Consider the following 16,206-nt stretch of genomic DNA (forward strand, 5'->3'; position numbering starts at 1 on the left):
GAGGTCAGTGTTTGAAAGCAGCTTGGAATCGAGGAAAGCACCGGAACTACAGCAAAATCAGTTGGATTTCACATTTTGCAACACACGGTTTGAAAAAGCATGTGATCAAATGAAGCTTCGGACCTCATTTTCAACTTACTTTCAAGTGATACACGCATCGGCACGCTGCTTCGAAGTTAGCTGCTTAGCGATTTTGACGCATGCCTCGGAGCTCCGGTAATCAAACATAGCAACGTAACCAAATATACAGACATAACATTCCCCTAATACATCCACTCAATACAATAATACATACATAAATATAATATTATATTTTTACAGTATCTGTGTCCCTCTTGGAGTCCAGGGGGTCCAATACTCTCATGGGTGAACTGGCTGAATATGCATTGTTAATGTAATCTGTTTGCAAAAAGGACAAGCAGTATTGTATTTTTAATATTCAACTATGTAGCGATAACTACAAACTCTTAATATTCATTGGAAAAAAACATGTTATTAAAAAGTTGTTTTGGGGCTGATTCCAATGAAGTCATGCAAATACATTTTTTTTCATTTTGCTATTGACTTCTGTCTAACGGACTGATTGCAAAGCTTTCAGGGCTGAACAATGTATTCTAAATACCTGTGTCTCATTAAAATGTTCCATTAGAAAGCGGCTCCCAGTGTGATCGCTACCGCACGAATTTGCTCATGAACCTGAAAATATTAGCAAGCCAACTAAGAACGATTTAACCTTTCAATAATGCAGGGGAAAATGTTGATTCTTCCACAAAGTTGTTATGTGTTTACCATCAGGTGATGGTGATGTTTATAAAGGTGCTCAATTAGCTTCATGCCTCCTCTTCTACCAGTCAGAACATTATTGGAGAACTAGTGGTTTTAAAGAGAGGAGAGAGAGATGACAGTTCAGTGTGTGACAGGCGTGTCCAGCAAGGCCTGTGATTGTCATAGAGGGGAACAGAAGCCACGTCTATGTTCCAGAGAGTCTTAGCTTCCTGGAACAGCTTATAACAGCTCATAACAGCTTATAACAGCTTATAGCCAAAATGGTTCAAAAGCTAGAGACAAAATTCATAGGAAGAAAATAAATTCAACATGCCACATTGGATTCAGACACCGCCAGAAGCTTCTGTTTACCACAGATAGAATTTGATGAACTTGAAATGATAGTGTGTAGTCCGGTAGTCCGGCCCTGAGCCTAGTATACATAACTTGAATATGTATATGATCAGTTTATACAGCACCAGTGGCACACATTAGCCCACAACATACAATTGTGGTCTAGCAAGACATTCATACTGAGTGAATGTTGGGCACGCTCAACTTCACGTGCATACTGTGGAGGCGTAACTACATGGAATCAGCCATGGAGAAGAATCTCTGCATTCTTCATAATACATAATATATCACTCCTACTCTACCATCGCCATCACGCTGACATACTGCTAGTGACAGTGTGAGTAATGTAGTTTATGAAAGTTCATTCCAGGCTGGTCGGGACGGCTCGTCACTTTCATTCATCTAGTAAAGTCATATAAATTCACATTGCTTCCTATCTTACTCGTCAGCATAGCAGGTATGTATTTATATGGTAGTGGTCATAATGATACCTCATCAGCATAGCAGGTATGTATTTATATGGTAGTGGTCATAATGATACCTCATCAGCATAGCAGGTATGTATTTATATGGTAGTGGTCATAATGATACCTCATCAGCATAGCAGGTATGTATTTATATGGTAGTGGTCATAATGATACCTCATCAGCATAGCAGGTATGTATTTATATGGTAGTGGTCATAATGATACCTCATCAGCATAGCAGGTATGTATTTATATGGTAGTGGTCATAATGATACCTCATCAGCATAGCAGGTATTTATATGGTAACGATTATAACATTACCACACAACCATAAGCAGGTATCTATGGTAATGATTATAACTTTACCTCGTCAGCGTAGCATCACGTCTTTCCTCCTCCTTTAACATTAGCAAGCGTGTAGAATGTCATTCACCTATTAACTTCAGCCTATGAGCATGGCACACTAAGGCAATTTGACGACGGTTGCTGATTTACCTATAGGCTCACTTGTGCAATTATCACTTTCGTTTCTTTCAACCAATTGGCATGAATCTAGGGGAGTATTTATATGTCAACTCAAACCTTGTGTCTCCCACTTGCTGCTCCGCAGCAACAGTCTTCCAACGACCTTCCGCCTCGAAACCGCCGCCGACTGAAGGCCCGTAATCGGATCCCCGTTCTTCCAGAGGGTTTCGATGCTAGCTGCCCAGCATAGGGCAACCTGTCATCAGCATCTGGCTCTGAGGAGCGTTCCTCGGAGACGAGGCCTACCCCAAACTATTCAATAACATTCCATATTGTATTCTGCCTCTGTTGTCATTCAGTAAGGCCTCGATTGAACTCTAGCGGCTGTAGACGTTCAGTACATGTATGGAAGAGATGGGAATCCTATCACATCCCAGAGCTAAGATAGCGGTATACTATAAACAAATGGTTTATACACTTGGTTACATGTCAATGTTATTATCCATTTGTCCTTACCTAGGAATCCTATCACATCACTGACAGACAGAGGGGATGTAGCATGGGTAGAGTCCCCTGGGAGGATACAGGCAGCTAATGCCACTGTCAGTCTCAGCGATGCCTCTGTCAATCAGTGCCTGTGTGTTCTGGGGGAGTAACCGTCTCGCTGTTCAAACGGTGTCGTAGGAGATTAGCCATTAGAGAGAGAGAGAGAACAGTACTGTGACAGTGTTCAGATGGAGAGGGGGGACAGAGGGGGGTTGGAAAACGAGAGAGAGAGAGAGAGAGACTCGCTCTGACCTTATGGTAACTGGGTAGTGAGTACGCTAATAACTGATACCTCTGCAAGGAAAATACTGTCAAAGTGGATGGGACTCATTGTGAACTCATGGTGAATTCTGTACTGGGGAGTGTACAGTACCAGTCAAAGGGTTTTCTTTATTTTTACTATTTTCTACATTGTAGAATAATAGTGACGACATCAAAACTATGAAATAACACATACGGAATCATCTAGTTACCAAAAAAGTGTTAAACAAATCAAATATGTTTGAGACTTGAGATTCTTCAAAGTAGCCACCCTTTGCCTTGATGACAGCTTTGCACTCTTGGCATTCTCTAAATTAACTTCATGAGGTAGTCACCTGGAATGCATTTCAATTAACAGGTGTGCCTTGTTAACAGGCTCCCGAGTGGCGCTGTGGTCTAAGGCACTGCATCTCAGTGCAAGAGGTGTAACTGCAGTCCCTGATTTGAATCCAGGCTGTGTCACATCTGGCTGTGATTGGGAGTCCCATTGGGCGGAGCACTACTGGCCCAGTGACGTCTGGGCCAATTGAAAAACCCTTGAACAAGTAGGTGTGTCCAAACTTTTGACTGGTACTATATATGCTGATAACCGCCGAAGGAGGGAAAGAGTGGCACAGTCTATAGGTTGGTGGCACCTTCATTGGGGAAGACAGGCTCGTGGTAATGGCTGGAGCGGCATTCATGGAACGGTATCAAATACGTCAAACACTTGATTTCCATGTGTTTGATGCCATTCCCTTAGCTCTGTTCTGGCCATTATTATGAGCTGTTCTCCCATCAGCAGCCTTCTGACTAACTGACCCTACAATGCTGATGGACTGATGTCCTTCCTTGTGAGGAGGAAATCTCTAGGTATCACCCTGGATAAACAACCGCTACAAACATCAAGTGACACACATACAGGGAAGAACAGCTTTATCCAATAGATAGAAACCAGATGTCTCTCATCCACCTCAATTGCATCCACTAAACCTCTCATTTCCCAGCCCAAGGTGACACAAGTTAAATGTGACCTTGGCATTTACATTAAGGTGACAGTGGCACGGCTTAGTAAACACAGAGAGAGTTAACCCTGATAATCTGGCCTTCGTTGGTGAAAGGAGGCCTTAATTGCCTGTTGGGCCGCTATGACATTAAAGAGACTGTCTGAGTGAGGATACAGAGAAAAGAAGGGATGGAGGGATGAAAGGAGGAAGAAAGAGAGGGAGGGAGAGAGAGAGGGAGGCATGGAAGTGTAATGGTCCCATCTCATATGTAGCAGGATTAGACCAGGGAACAACAGAGGCTGGGGTATCTCTCTCTGCTAGACGGGTTCCTAATAGATGCTCTGAATGCAGACTCACACTGTGAAGCCGTGTTGGACGACTAATTGAAAAGTAATTACAACCCTCTCATCTCAATTACACACACACATCCAAATATATTTGTATATATATATCTGAGTTGGCTGGAAGCCAGATACAGGCTCATTTGATGCAGTTAGAAGTGAGGCTGCGGTGCCGGCGTAGGGTTTGATTCCAGCCCTCCTCGCAGGTCTCACCCTCTCTGAAGTATTTTTTATTATAGGCTCAGACGTAACCGTGGGCTCTTCAGGCACAGCAAGGGGTCTTGCTCAAACATGGCTTCCCGACGCATGACATTTTCACCACCGAGCTGATTTTTTAGGGAGGGGAGGAGGAGGTATCAAAGATATCAGGTGTGTGTTAGGTTACTGTGCCCTGAGTGACTCTGCTCTTTCTCTCTATATGCCTTTTCTCTCTCTCTACCTTTTCTCTCTCTCTGCCTTTTCTCTCTCTCTCGCTACCTTTTTCTCTCTCTCGCTCTACCTTTTCTCTCTCTCTCTCTCGCTCTACCTTTTCTCTCTCTCTGCCTTTTCTCTCTCTCGCTCTACCTTTTCTCTCTCTCTCTCTCTCTCTCTCTCTCTCTCTCTCTCTCTCTCTCTCACCTTTTCAATTCAATTCAATTTGCTTTATTGGCATGACGTAACAATGTACATATTGCCAAAGCTTATTTTGGATATTTACAATATAAAAATAAATAAAATGAGAATCAAAATTGTCAACGGGACAACAGTAACAACAATAACCAAGGGTCAAAATAACCTACATTCAACAATAACAATAAGCATACAGTAGAGTACATGTGCAGGTTGATTGGTTTGTCAGAAACTGTCCCTCAACTTATGGCAGGCAGCAATGTAGTGCGCTGCCAACCCACAGCTCTATGCGTCCTCCCCCAACAGGACGGGTAGCCTATCCTCATCAGAGAGGTCTTTGAAACCTTTTCTCTCTCTCTCTACCTTTTCTTTCTACCTTTTCTCTCTCTCTACCTTTTCTCTCTCTCTCTCTACCTTTCTCTCTCTCTCTACCTTTTCTTTCTACCTTTTCTCTCTCTCTACCTTTCTCTCTCTCTCTCTACCTTTTCTCTCTCTCTCTACCTTTTCTCTCTCTCTACCTTTCTCTCTCTCTCTCTACCTTTTCTCTCTCTCTCTACCTTTCTCTCTCTCTCTACCTTTTCTTTCTACCTTTTCTCTCTCTCTACCTTTCTCTCTCTCTCTCTACCTTTTCTCTCTCTCTCTACCTTTTCTCTCTCTCTCTACCTTTTCTCTCTCTCTACCTTTCTCTCTCTCTACCTTTCTCTCTCTCTCTCTGCCTTTTCTCTCTCTCTCTGCCTTTTCTCTCTCTCTCGCCATCTATATTCTCAGTCAGCGTGCCATTCCTCCCCTCTCTCTCTCGCCATCTATATTCTCAGTCAGCGTGCCATTCCTCCCCTCTCTCTCGCTGTCTATATTCTCAGTCAGCGTGCCATTCCACCCCTCTCGCTCTCCCTCTATATTCTCAGTCAGCGTGCCATTCCTCCCCTCTCTTTCGCTGTCTATATTCTCAGTCAGCATGCCATTCCTCCCCTCTCTCTCGCTGTCTTTATTCTCAGTCAGCGTGCCATTCCTCCCCTCTCTCTCTCCCTCTATATTCTCAGTCAGCGTGCCATTCCTCCCCTCTCTCTCGCTGTCTATATTCTCAGTCAGCGTGCCATTCCACCCCTCTCTCTCTCCCTCTATATTCTCAGTCAGCGTGCCATTCCTCCCCTCTCTTTCGCTGTCTATATTCTCAGTCAGCGTGCCATTCCTCCCCTCTCTCTCGCTGTCTATATTCTCAGTCAGCGTGCCATTCCACCCCTCTCTCTCTCCCTCTATATTCTCAGTCAGCGTGCCATTCCTCCCCTCTCTTTCGCTGTCTATATTCTCAGTCAGCGTGCCATTCCTCCCCTCTCTTTCGCTGTCTATATTCTCAGTCAGCGTGCCATTCCTCCCCTCTCTCTCGTCGCCTTTTCTCCCTCTACACCCTCCCCTCTCCTCCCTCTCTCTCTCTCATTTCCACCTTCCTAGAGTTCTTCGAATGAAATCCAATGTTATTGGTCACATGCACATATTTAGCAGATGTTATTGCGGGTGTAGCGAAATGCTTCAGTCACTCAGAGCACAATTTTGGGAGCTGCCTCCCCACCTCCATAATAACACTGCAGCAAACACAGTGCAATCTCCTTTATTCCAGACTCTCCCTCTCTTCATGTCTCCCTTTCCTTCTTTTGCTTTCTCCTCGGTCTCCTTCACTCTTTTCCTGTCTCATCTCTTACCATACATTCTCTCCTGGTCCCTCTCCCCACACACTCCACCTCTCTCTCCTACTCTATGCTTGTCCCTACCCCTGTCCCTTCCTGTTCTCACACTCTCTCTCTTTAAAGTAACGCAGGCAGTAGGGGCTCGACCTGATTTACTTTTATTGCGTTTTAATACCCTCACATTCCCGTTCCGGTCGCCCTCCTTCTCTTTCTCTCTCTTTCCCTCTCCTTCTCTCTCTCCTTCTCACTCTCTCCTGCAGAGCTGTCTGCTGTGCTGAGCTGTTGTGTATTAGCATGTCATCATTCATTTGTGAAAGGCTCTAAACACTCTGAGAGGAAGCAAGAGCGAGAGAGAGAGAGGCTAAACACTGAGAGTTCTGAGAGAGAAAGCAAGAGAGAGAGAGAGAGGCTAAACACTCAGAGCTCTGAGAGAGAGAGAAAGCAAGAGAAAGAGAAAGGCAAAACACTGAGAGCTCTGAGAGAGAGAGAAAGCAAGAGAGAGAGAGAGGCTAAACATTCAGAACTCTGAGAGAGAGACAGGCTCAGTAGCCAGCTATAGCTGAAACACACACCTATTGAGGGATAGTAGAAAGATGCAATATACTGTAAAAATAGAAAGACTCAAAACATCATGATTGTGAAATGAATCCTTTAAAAGTAGTGCATCGAACCTGACATCTGGTGTTTGGAGGGTGTTTGAATATAAACCCAGTGTAAGTGTTATGATACACAGTGTTTTAAAACAGAAAATCAGTACTATGAAACACCCAAAGTGGTTCTTCAATCTGAATATTTGTGTTTGAAAACACTTTTGGGGGTTTTCAGTGCATGTAAACCGTAGTCCCTCATACAATCAAATGGTTAAGAAATTAAAATGGTTTATAGCCTAAATATTGATTTGAAATTTGAATTGAAATTTGACCAAAGAAAACAACCAGCATGTACTTAGTAAAAATGTAAGAAAAAAATCAAAATGTAAGTATATTTTATATGAGGATAACCAAAGATAGAGAAAATGTGTGATTGAACTAATTAGAAGTCTGTTTTAATCTCCTTGCACTTCCTACGTGTCTCTGTTTTTAAGGGATTGTGGGTAATTCCTTTTTTTTTACAACTTTTTTACACAACGTTGGATGCATGTTTGAAGAAAGGATACTTCTATATTAGTATTAAGCAGCTTGTTGTGCCATGAGGCGTAATGGATCATGATGCACGGATATCAAAACCGTCACGGAAAATTACATTAAATGATGAGACAACCCATTCCCGAAAAGTTTGACGTTTAATGGTAGAGGCAAATGCAGTATCCTGTAATACTTGCTGTAAAACCACTAGTTACTGTTACTGTATTGGATACTGTGATTAACTATGCCTGCTGAAGTGGTTTAAGCTGGTAAATGATAAATGGCATAAATCAGTGAAAATACTGCAGTAGAAGGTATCTAATTCTGCACTAGACAGCATGTGAAACACCATAATAGTGTTTAGAAGCTATAGAGAGAGGAAATGAAACCAAAAGAGAAGGTATCTACACTGAACAAAAATATAAGCGCAACATTTGAAGTGTTGGTCCCATTTTTCATGAGCTGAAATAAAAGATCCAAGAAACTTCTTAAAAGCTTATTTCTCTTATATGTAGTGCACAGATTTGCTTAAATCCCTGTTAGTGAGCATTTCTCCTTTGCCAAGATAATCCATCCACCTGACAGGTGTGGCATTTCAAGAAGTTGATTAAACAGCGTGATCATTACACAGGTGCACCTTGTGCTGGGGACAATAAAAGGCCACTTTAAAATGTGCAGTTTTGTCACACAACACAATGCCACAGATGTCTCAAGTTTTGAGGGAGCATGCAATTGGCATGCTGACTTGCAGGAATGTTCAACAGAGCTGTTGCCAGAGAATTCAATGTTAATTTCTCTACCATAAGCCACCTCCAATGTGGTTTTAGAGAATTTGGCAGAACTTCCAACTGGCCTCACAACCGCGGGCCACGTGTAACCACGCCAGCCCAGGACCTCCACATCCGGCTTCTTCACCTGCGGAAACGTCTGAGACCAGCCACCCGGACAGCTGATGAAATTGAGGAGTATTTACGTCTGTAATGATGCCCTTTTGGGGGGTGGGGGATTATTCTGATTGGATGGGCCTGGCTCCCCAGTGGGTGGGCCTTGCTCCCAATGGGTGGGCCTATGCCCCCCCAGGCCCATCCATAGATTAGGGCCTCATGAATTTATTTAAATTGACTGCTTTCCTTATATGAACTGTAACTCAGTAAAATTGTTGAATTTGTTGCATGTTGTATTTATATATTTGTTCAGTACAATTCTGCAAACTTGAAACACCAAAATAGTGTTTTCAACATTTTCCAGTAGTGATCCCAGTCCCTGGCAAGGTGTTGCACAACACTTGATGAAGGGGTTTTACAACACCGTGTCATGTTTCAAAACATCTAAGAGTTTTCATACTCCAGCAAAGTTAAGGTTTTGTCTCCTTTGCTTTCGTGGCAGCTCTGTTGCCATCAGTTTTGGTGTTACAAAGCACTTCTTATTAACATTGTAGGTTTTGATGAGGATGAGGAAGGTGATGAGGGTGGTGATGATGAAGGCTGTGAAGAGGGAGGTGATGATGATGATTGGACTTTAGACAACCGAGTAAAAGTTAAGCTGTGTCTCTTTAAGAGCGGCAAAGCAGGGAGGAGTTGAGGGCTTGTGTCACTATGCTGAAATGAAAGTTATCTTGGGAGAAGGAAATCATACTTGGTAACAAACTCTCTTCTACTCTTTGCAAAAAATAGCACAGATACACAAAGTCTACCTTTCGTCAAGTCAACAAGGAATAAACACTCAGGTGAGTAGAGAGAGAGAGAGAGCAGTGGAGGATGATGGGAGGATGGTTCATAATAATGGCTGGAATGGGGTCAATGGAATGGTATCAAACACATCAAACACACGGTTTCCATGTGGTTGATACCAGTCCATTGACCCCATTCCAGCCATTACTATGATCCGTCCTCCCTTCAGCAGCCTCCATTGCGAGAGAGAGAGAGAGAGAGAGAAAGAGACAGAGAGAGAGATGTATTAACTGTGTGGAATTCAAGCCATATTCTCTGTAGTTCCTGTTTTTTTACCTGTTCTGTTAAAATTCTGTTAACATATAGACAGCGTTACAAACATATTATCCAAATGGTTTAGCATTAATTTATTAGTCACTACTTCTCCAAACCTTCAAATTAAAAAGCTGGATAGGTCAAGTACAGAACAATCTTTTCTTAACTCTTCCTCCTCTGGGTAAAATAAAAATGTATAGAAAATGTTGAAACTGAATCAAGATTGTTATCACTACCAAAATCAATACATAGTATTCAGATAATGAATTACTGTCACGGTTGTCATAGGGTTGAGACCAAGACGCAGCAGGGAAGTGTATACTCATCTTCTTTTATTTAGGAAAAGAAGGGAAAACGTATACAAAAGACACAAACGAACTTGACAGTCTTGTCAGGCAACATACAGCTAAACAAGAACAATCTCCCACAAAAAAAAAAACATGACAAAACAAACTCCTACTTATAGGACCCTCAATCAGAGGCAACGATAACCAGCTGCCTCCAATTGAAGGTCCAACCCCAATTAACTAAACATAGATCTAAAACGACTAGAAAGAACATAGAATTACACTAACATAGAACATAGACTAACAAACCCCGGACTAATAAATCAAATACCCCTATACCTACACACATACACAAAACACACCCTGAACCATATAAACCAAACACCCCCTGCCACGTCCTGACCAAACTACAATAACAAATAACCCCTATACTGGTTAGGACGTGACAATTACTGTATAATTCTGACTCATTCCAGGAAGTATTCTTATAATTTGCATTGTGTTCCAGAAATGGCGTCCTCCATCAGTCTCCTGTCTGAAGATCAGTTCCAGTGCTCCATCTGTCGAAATGTGTTCACTGAGCCAGTCTCCACTCCATGTGGACACAACTTCTGCAAGGCCTGTATCAGTGGATACTGGGATACCACTAGCCTGTGCCAGTGTCCAATGTGTAAGCATAATTTCTACATAAGACCAGAGCTAAAGACCAACACGACACTCAGAGATGTTGCAGATCATTTTAAGAGGAAGAGAGTCAGAGATGAATCTCTTCACAGGGCTGGGAAAGGGGTCTGTGACGTCTACATGGGGAACCTGGAGGACAGAATCATGTGTAAGAAACACAACACACTCCTTGAGCTGTTTTGTAGAACTGACCAGATGTGTGTTTGTCAGTTCTGTACTGAGACAGACCACAAGACTCACCACATCGTCCATCTAGAGGAAGAGTGTGGAGAGAGGAAGGCTCAGCTTGAAAAGACAGAGGCACAAGTACAGCAGATGATCCAGGAACGAATGCAAAAGGGTTGGGAGATCAAACATTCAGTAGAGCTCAGCAAGAGAGATGCAGAGAGAGAGATAACAGACAGAATGCAGGTCTTCACTGATCTGGTGCACTCCATTGAGAGAAGCCAGGCTGTGCTCATTGAGGTGGTTGAGGAGAAGCAGAAAGCAGCAGAGAAACGGGCTGAAGGGTTCATTACAGAGTTGGAGCAGGAAATTAATGAGCTACTGAGGAGAAGCACTGAGCTGAAGCAGCTCTCACACACTGAGGACCACCTTCACCTCCTCCAGAGCTCCCCGTCCCTATGTACCCCTCCAAATGCCAAGAACTGGTCTGAGATCAGTATTCACACTGAGCTGATGAATGTGAGGAGAGTTTTGAGGAGCTCTGTGTCGGAGCTGGAGGAGAAGACTAGGAAAGCATTTTCTGAGCTTATGGAAAAATGCAATAAAGCAATGGAGAAGTTTCCTGACAAGCTGAAGATTCCTGACAATCTGAAGAGTATGCAGCAGTATGCAGTGGATGTGACTCTGGACCCTGATACAGCAAATCCCTTTCTCGGCCTGTCTGCGGATGGGAAACAAGTGAGCATTGGACAGACATGGAACGTTCGCCCTGACAACCCAAAGAGGTTTGTTAGTCGATGTATCCTGGGAAAGGAGGGCTTCTCCTCGGGGAGATTCTACTATGAGGTGCAGGTGAAGGGGAGGAATTGCTGGGAGTTAGGAGTGGCCAGAGAGTCCATTAATAGGTCCATCGAGAGGTATTTGTTAGTGAATTTATACGATGAAGGGCTTCCACTGACCCCTGAGGGTGGATTCTGGACAGTGGGACAGAAGAAAGAGCATATGTATTATACAGATATTATTCATAAGGCCAACACCTCTCCTTCTGTAACCCTCAAATTGGAAAAGCTCCAGAAGGTGGGGGTGTTTGTGGATTATGAGGAGGGCCAGGTGTCCTTCTATAATGTGGAGACCACGGCGCATATCTTCTCTTTCACTGGCTGCAACTTCACTGAGAAACTCTATCCATTCTTTGACTGTGGGATTCATGATAATAACGATCAAGCATTGATCATCTCCCCTGTCAGTCATACAGACTGAATCAGGGTACACTAAAGTTACAGGGCACAATACTAAGGCTGGGATTCAATATGAAACCTCGCTATAGTGCTCTTGACATTTAAAGGTAATTTCCAATTGACTACTCGACATCTGTAGTTTTTACCTTGAATGCAAACTCCATGAACGCAGTAACATTGCCTTTAAAACCCACATTGTCGAATAGAGCCATCTTATTGAATCCCAGCCTTAATATATTTTTCTGCCTAACAGTAGCCCTGCCACTTGGTCTGCTAAAGCTGAGGGATGGCCTGGAGAAATGTAACCACCCTCAAATTCATAGATTGACTAAGGGCTGACAGTTCATGAGATCACTATTATAGTATTAAACTTATTTTGAAGCTGAGCATTGTTTGTTGACAAATATATTGTTTGCAAACAGTGCAGTATTGACATCAGGGCTTGGTCACACTTTATTTGGATAGTCCCACATAGATGATCTACAGCTGGTCATACTATCAACAAACTATATGTTGATAAGCAACTGCTTGCTAAGGTTACTGTTAAGGTTAGGTTTAGAATAATGGTTGGGGTTAGGGTTTGGATAAGGGTTAAGGTTAGCGTTAGGGCTAGGGTTAGAACTAGTGGCTAGTTAGTTGAAATGTTGACAGTTATTGAACATCTACTGAACATCTACAAACCATCTACCTGGGACAATCCAAATAAATTGTTACCTGCAGCTTTTAAAAGCAATGTTCCCGCGTTCGCAGAGATCACATTTGGTAAACGTTGTGTATGTCGGCTCAATCGGAAGTTGCCTTTAAAAGCCACATTGTCAACAACCCGTGATCGGATTTAACACTGGCCCACGAGGGTGAGTGTTGAAGTTGGTTGATTTAACTGGTTCAATTATAGGTCCCAATCATGAAATCTACCTTTCAACTTCAACTTCAAGACTAAAACAGACTAGGACAACTCAATCGTTGAATCATCTTCAAATCTGTATCTGAACCTTCATCACAGAGAACATATCCCCATTATATAATTGAAATATTTGAATTTACAGAGAAGTGGAGGATTTGTTACATATTTTCTGGTATTATCACATAGTGGCTAATATTTGGAAAAAAGTACAAGAATGGTTACTCCCTGTTTTACATGATTTTGTTATCTCGCCACAAATAGATATATTGGGAGACTTAAGGGACAGATGCAACACTATATACAATGTTTTCATTCTGCTTGGGAAGGTTTTCATTTTTAAAACTCAAAAAACAAATATGCTATTGGATTCCTTCAAAAATAACTGTCAAACACTTCTAAACTCAGCAAAATAAGAAACGTCATCTCAATGTCAACTGCGTTAATTTTCAGCAAACTTAAAATATGTTCATACAAATATTTACACAACAAGATTCAACAACTGAGACATAAACTGAACAAGTTCCACAGACATGTGACTAACAGAAATTGAATAACATGTCCCTGAACAAGGGGGAAGGGGGGGAGGGTGTCAAAATCAAAAGTAACAGTCAGTATCTGGTGTGGCCACCAGCTGCATTAAGTACTGCAGTGCATCTCCTCCTCATGGACTGCACCAGATTTGCCAGTTCTTGCTGTGAGATGTTACCCACCCTTCCACCAGGGAAACTGCAAGGTCACGGACATTTCTGGGGGCAATGGCCCTAGCCCTCACCCTCTGATCCAACAGGTCCCAGACGTGCTCAATGGGATTGAGATCCGGGCTCTTCGCTGGCCATGGCACTGACATTCCTGTCTTGCAGGAAATCACACACAGAACGAGCAGTATGGTTGTTGACATTGTCAGGATGAGCCTGCAGGAAGGGTACCACAGAGGGAAGAGGATGTCTTCCCCGTAACGCACAGCGTTGAGATTGCCTGCAATGACAACAAGCTCAGTCCGATGATGCTGTGACACACCGCCCCAGACCATGACGGACCCTCCACCTCCAAATCGATCCCGCTCCAGAGTGCAGGCCTCGGTGTTATGCTCATTCTTTCGAAGATAAACGCGAATCCGACCATCACCCCTGGAATCCGACCATCACCCCTGAGACAAAACCGCAACTCGTCAGTGAAGAGCACTTTTTGTCAGTCCTGTCTGGTGCAACGACGGTGGGTTTGTGCCCATAGGCGACGTTGTTGCCGGTGATGTCTGGTGAGGACCTGCCTTACAACAGGCCTACAAGCCCTCAGTCCAGCCTCTCTCAGCCTATTGCGGACAGTCTAAGCACTGATGGAGGGATAGTGCGTTCCTGGTGAAACTCGAGCAGTTATTGTTGCCATCCTGTACCTGTCCCACAGGTGTGATGTTCGGATGTACCGATCCTGTGCAGGTGTTGTTACACGTGGTCTACCACTGCGAGAACGATCAGCTGTCCGTCCTGTCTTCCTGTAGCGCTGTCTTAGGCGTCTCACAGTACAGACATTGCAATTTATTGCCCTGGCCACATCTGCAGTCCTCATGCCTCCTTGCAGCATGCCTAAGGCATGTTCACGCAGATGAGCAGGGACCCTGGGCATCTTTCTTTTGGTGTTTTTCAGAGTCAGTAGAAAGGTCTCTTTAGTGTCCTAAGTTTTCATAACTGTGACCTTAATTGCCTACCGTCTGTAAGCTGTTAGTGTCTTAACGACCATTCCACAGGTGCATGTTCATTCATTGTTTATGGTTCATTGAACAAAAAAGTGAAACAGTGTTTAAACCCTTTACAATGAATATCTGTGAAGTTATTTGGATTTTTACGAATTATCTTTGAAAGACAGGATCCTGAAAAAGGGACGTTTCTTTTTTTGCTGAGTTTATAAACTAGAAGGATTGACAAATGGGACCAAATGGGTCCAAATAATACATCAAGAGGGATCAGAGACAAAGGAAAGTTTGCAAGTTAAACGTATTCCTGGTTGCCAGTCATATGGCAATTCTATTTGTTGTTTCTTCTGTTGAGTTAAAAAATGTATTATTGTTCTTTTTCTGTATGTATTTTCTGTTTATGTCCTTTTGTAGTTTGTTAGGGTAATAGTTTTTTTCTGTGTGGGTGTGTTTTGTTGTTAGGGTGTTAGTTTGCTTTGTATGTCTACCACACCATGGATAGTGGGTTGAAGGGGTTGGGAGTTCTGGGGGAGGTGTGGAGAGTAATCTGAGGGACCATGAACCTTAAGGTCCCACTTCCCTATTGCGGGATGGTTATTTGAAAGGAAAGAAAGACCCTCAAAGACCCTTGTAAAACATATTTAATATATGTAAAAAATAAAGAATAGTTTAGTCCCCCAAACGTGGGGGTTGGTGGTGGGCTATTAATGAACAATATATAATAAAATAATAATTACAGAGAAATCTAAACTGAGTTTCTCCATCTCCACCTATGAAAAAGCCAGACCATGTGGCATAATAAAATAGGTCAACAACTTGTAGATGAAAGCTGTTTACTACTGAATCCTATTAACAAGAGCTCTTGATATATTCACAGTAATAAAATGAACATATGCTACTTGTTTGTGTCTGCTTGTTTTTCTCCAGGGAAGGGATCCATCTCCCAACATCATCATCCTATCATCCTCACTGATATTACTAATAGTTGTTTAATGTCACAGTGTCTCCCTAAACAATGTTTAATACAAAACATCTTATGACAGTCATACAGATTAGAAGCCAGGCAGCATCCGGCAAATAGGAATTTATTCTAAATGCTTTACATTTAGGTATACTGTATATAATTATACTTATAAGAGTACAGTATAATTATACCTATAAATATATATTTCTGAGCAATAGACAGACAATTCTCAGTTATATCCACTGGAGTATAAAATATGTAATTGAGAGGGGCCTCCCGTGTGGCGCAGTGGTCTAAGGCACTGCTTCGCAGTGCTAGCTGTGCCACCAGAGCCCAGGCTATGTCGCAGCCGACCACGACCGGGAGGCCCAAGGGGCGGTGCACAATTGGCCCAGCGTCGTCCGGGTTAGGGAGGGTTTGGCCGGCAGGGATATCTCTTCTCATCGCGCACTGTGCCCGGCCCACCTGTGGCGGGCCGGGCACAGTGCACGCTGACCAGGTCACCAGGTGTATGGTGTTCCCTCCGACACATTGGTGCTTCTGGGTTGGATGTGCATTGTGTCAAGAAGCAGTGCGTCTTGGTTGGGTTGTGTTTTGGAGGACGCATGGCTCTCGACCTTCGCCTCTCCTGAGTCCGTACGGGAGTTGCAGCGATGAGACAAGACTGTAACTACTACCAATTGGATACCATGA

General features: G+C 43.2%; 1 protein-coding gene across 1 annotated transcript; it reads left to right on the top strand.

Moving 5' to 3' along the window:
- Positions 1-9,182: 9,182 nt before the first annotated feature.
- LOC106589231 (E3 ubiquitin-protein ligase TRIM39) lies at positions 9,183-14,453 on the top strand. The gene is made up of 2 exons (XM_014178953.2): positions 9,183-9,325; positions 10,380-14,453. Exon 2 carries the CDS (start codon positions 10,382-10,384, stop codon positions 11,978-11,980), a length of 1,599 nt encoding a protein of 532 aa, XP_014034428.2. The 5' UTR covers positions 9,183-9,325; positions 10,380-10,381; the 3' UTR covers positions 11,981-14,453.
- The last annotated feature ends 1,753 nt before the right edge of the window (positions 14,454-16,206 follow it).

The sequence above is a fragment of the Salmo salar genome, chromosome ssa28 (assembly GCF_905237065.1).
Source record: "Salmo salar chromosome ssa28, Ssal_v3.1, whole genome shotgun sequence".
In the NCBI taxonomy this organism is placed as follows: Eukaryota; Metazoa; Chordata; class Actinopteri; order Salmoniformes; family Salmonidae; genus Salmo; species Salmo salar.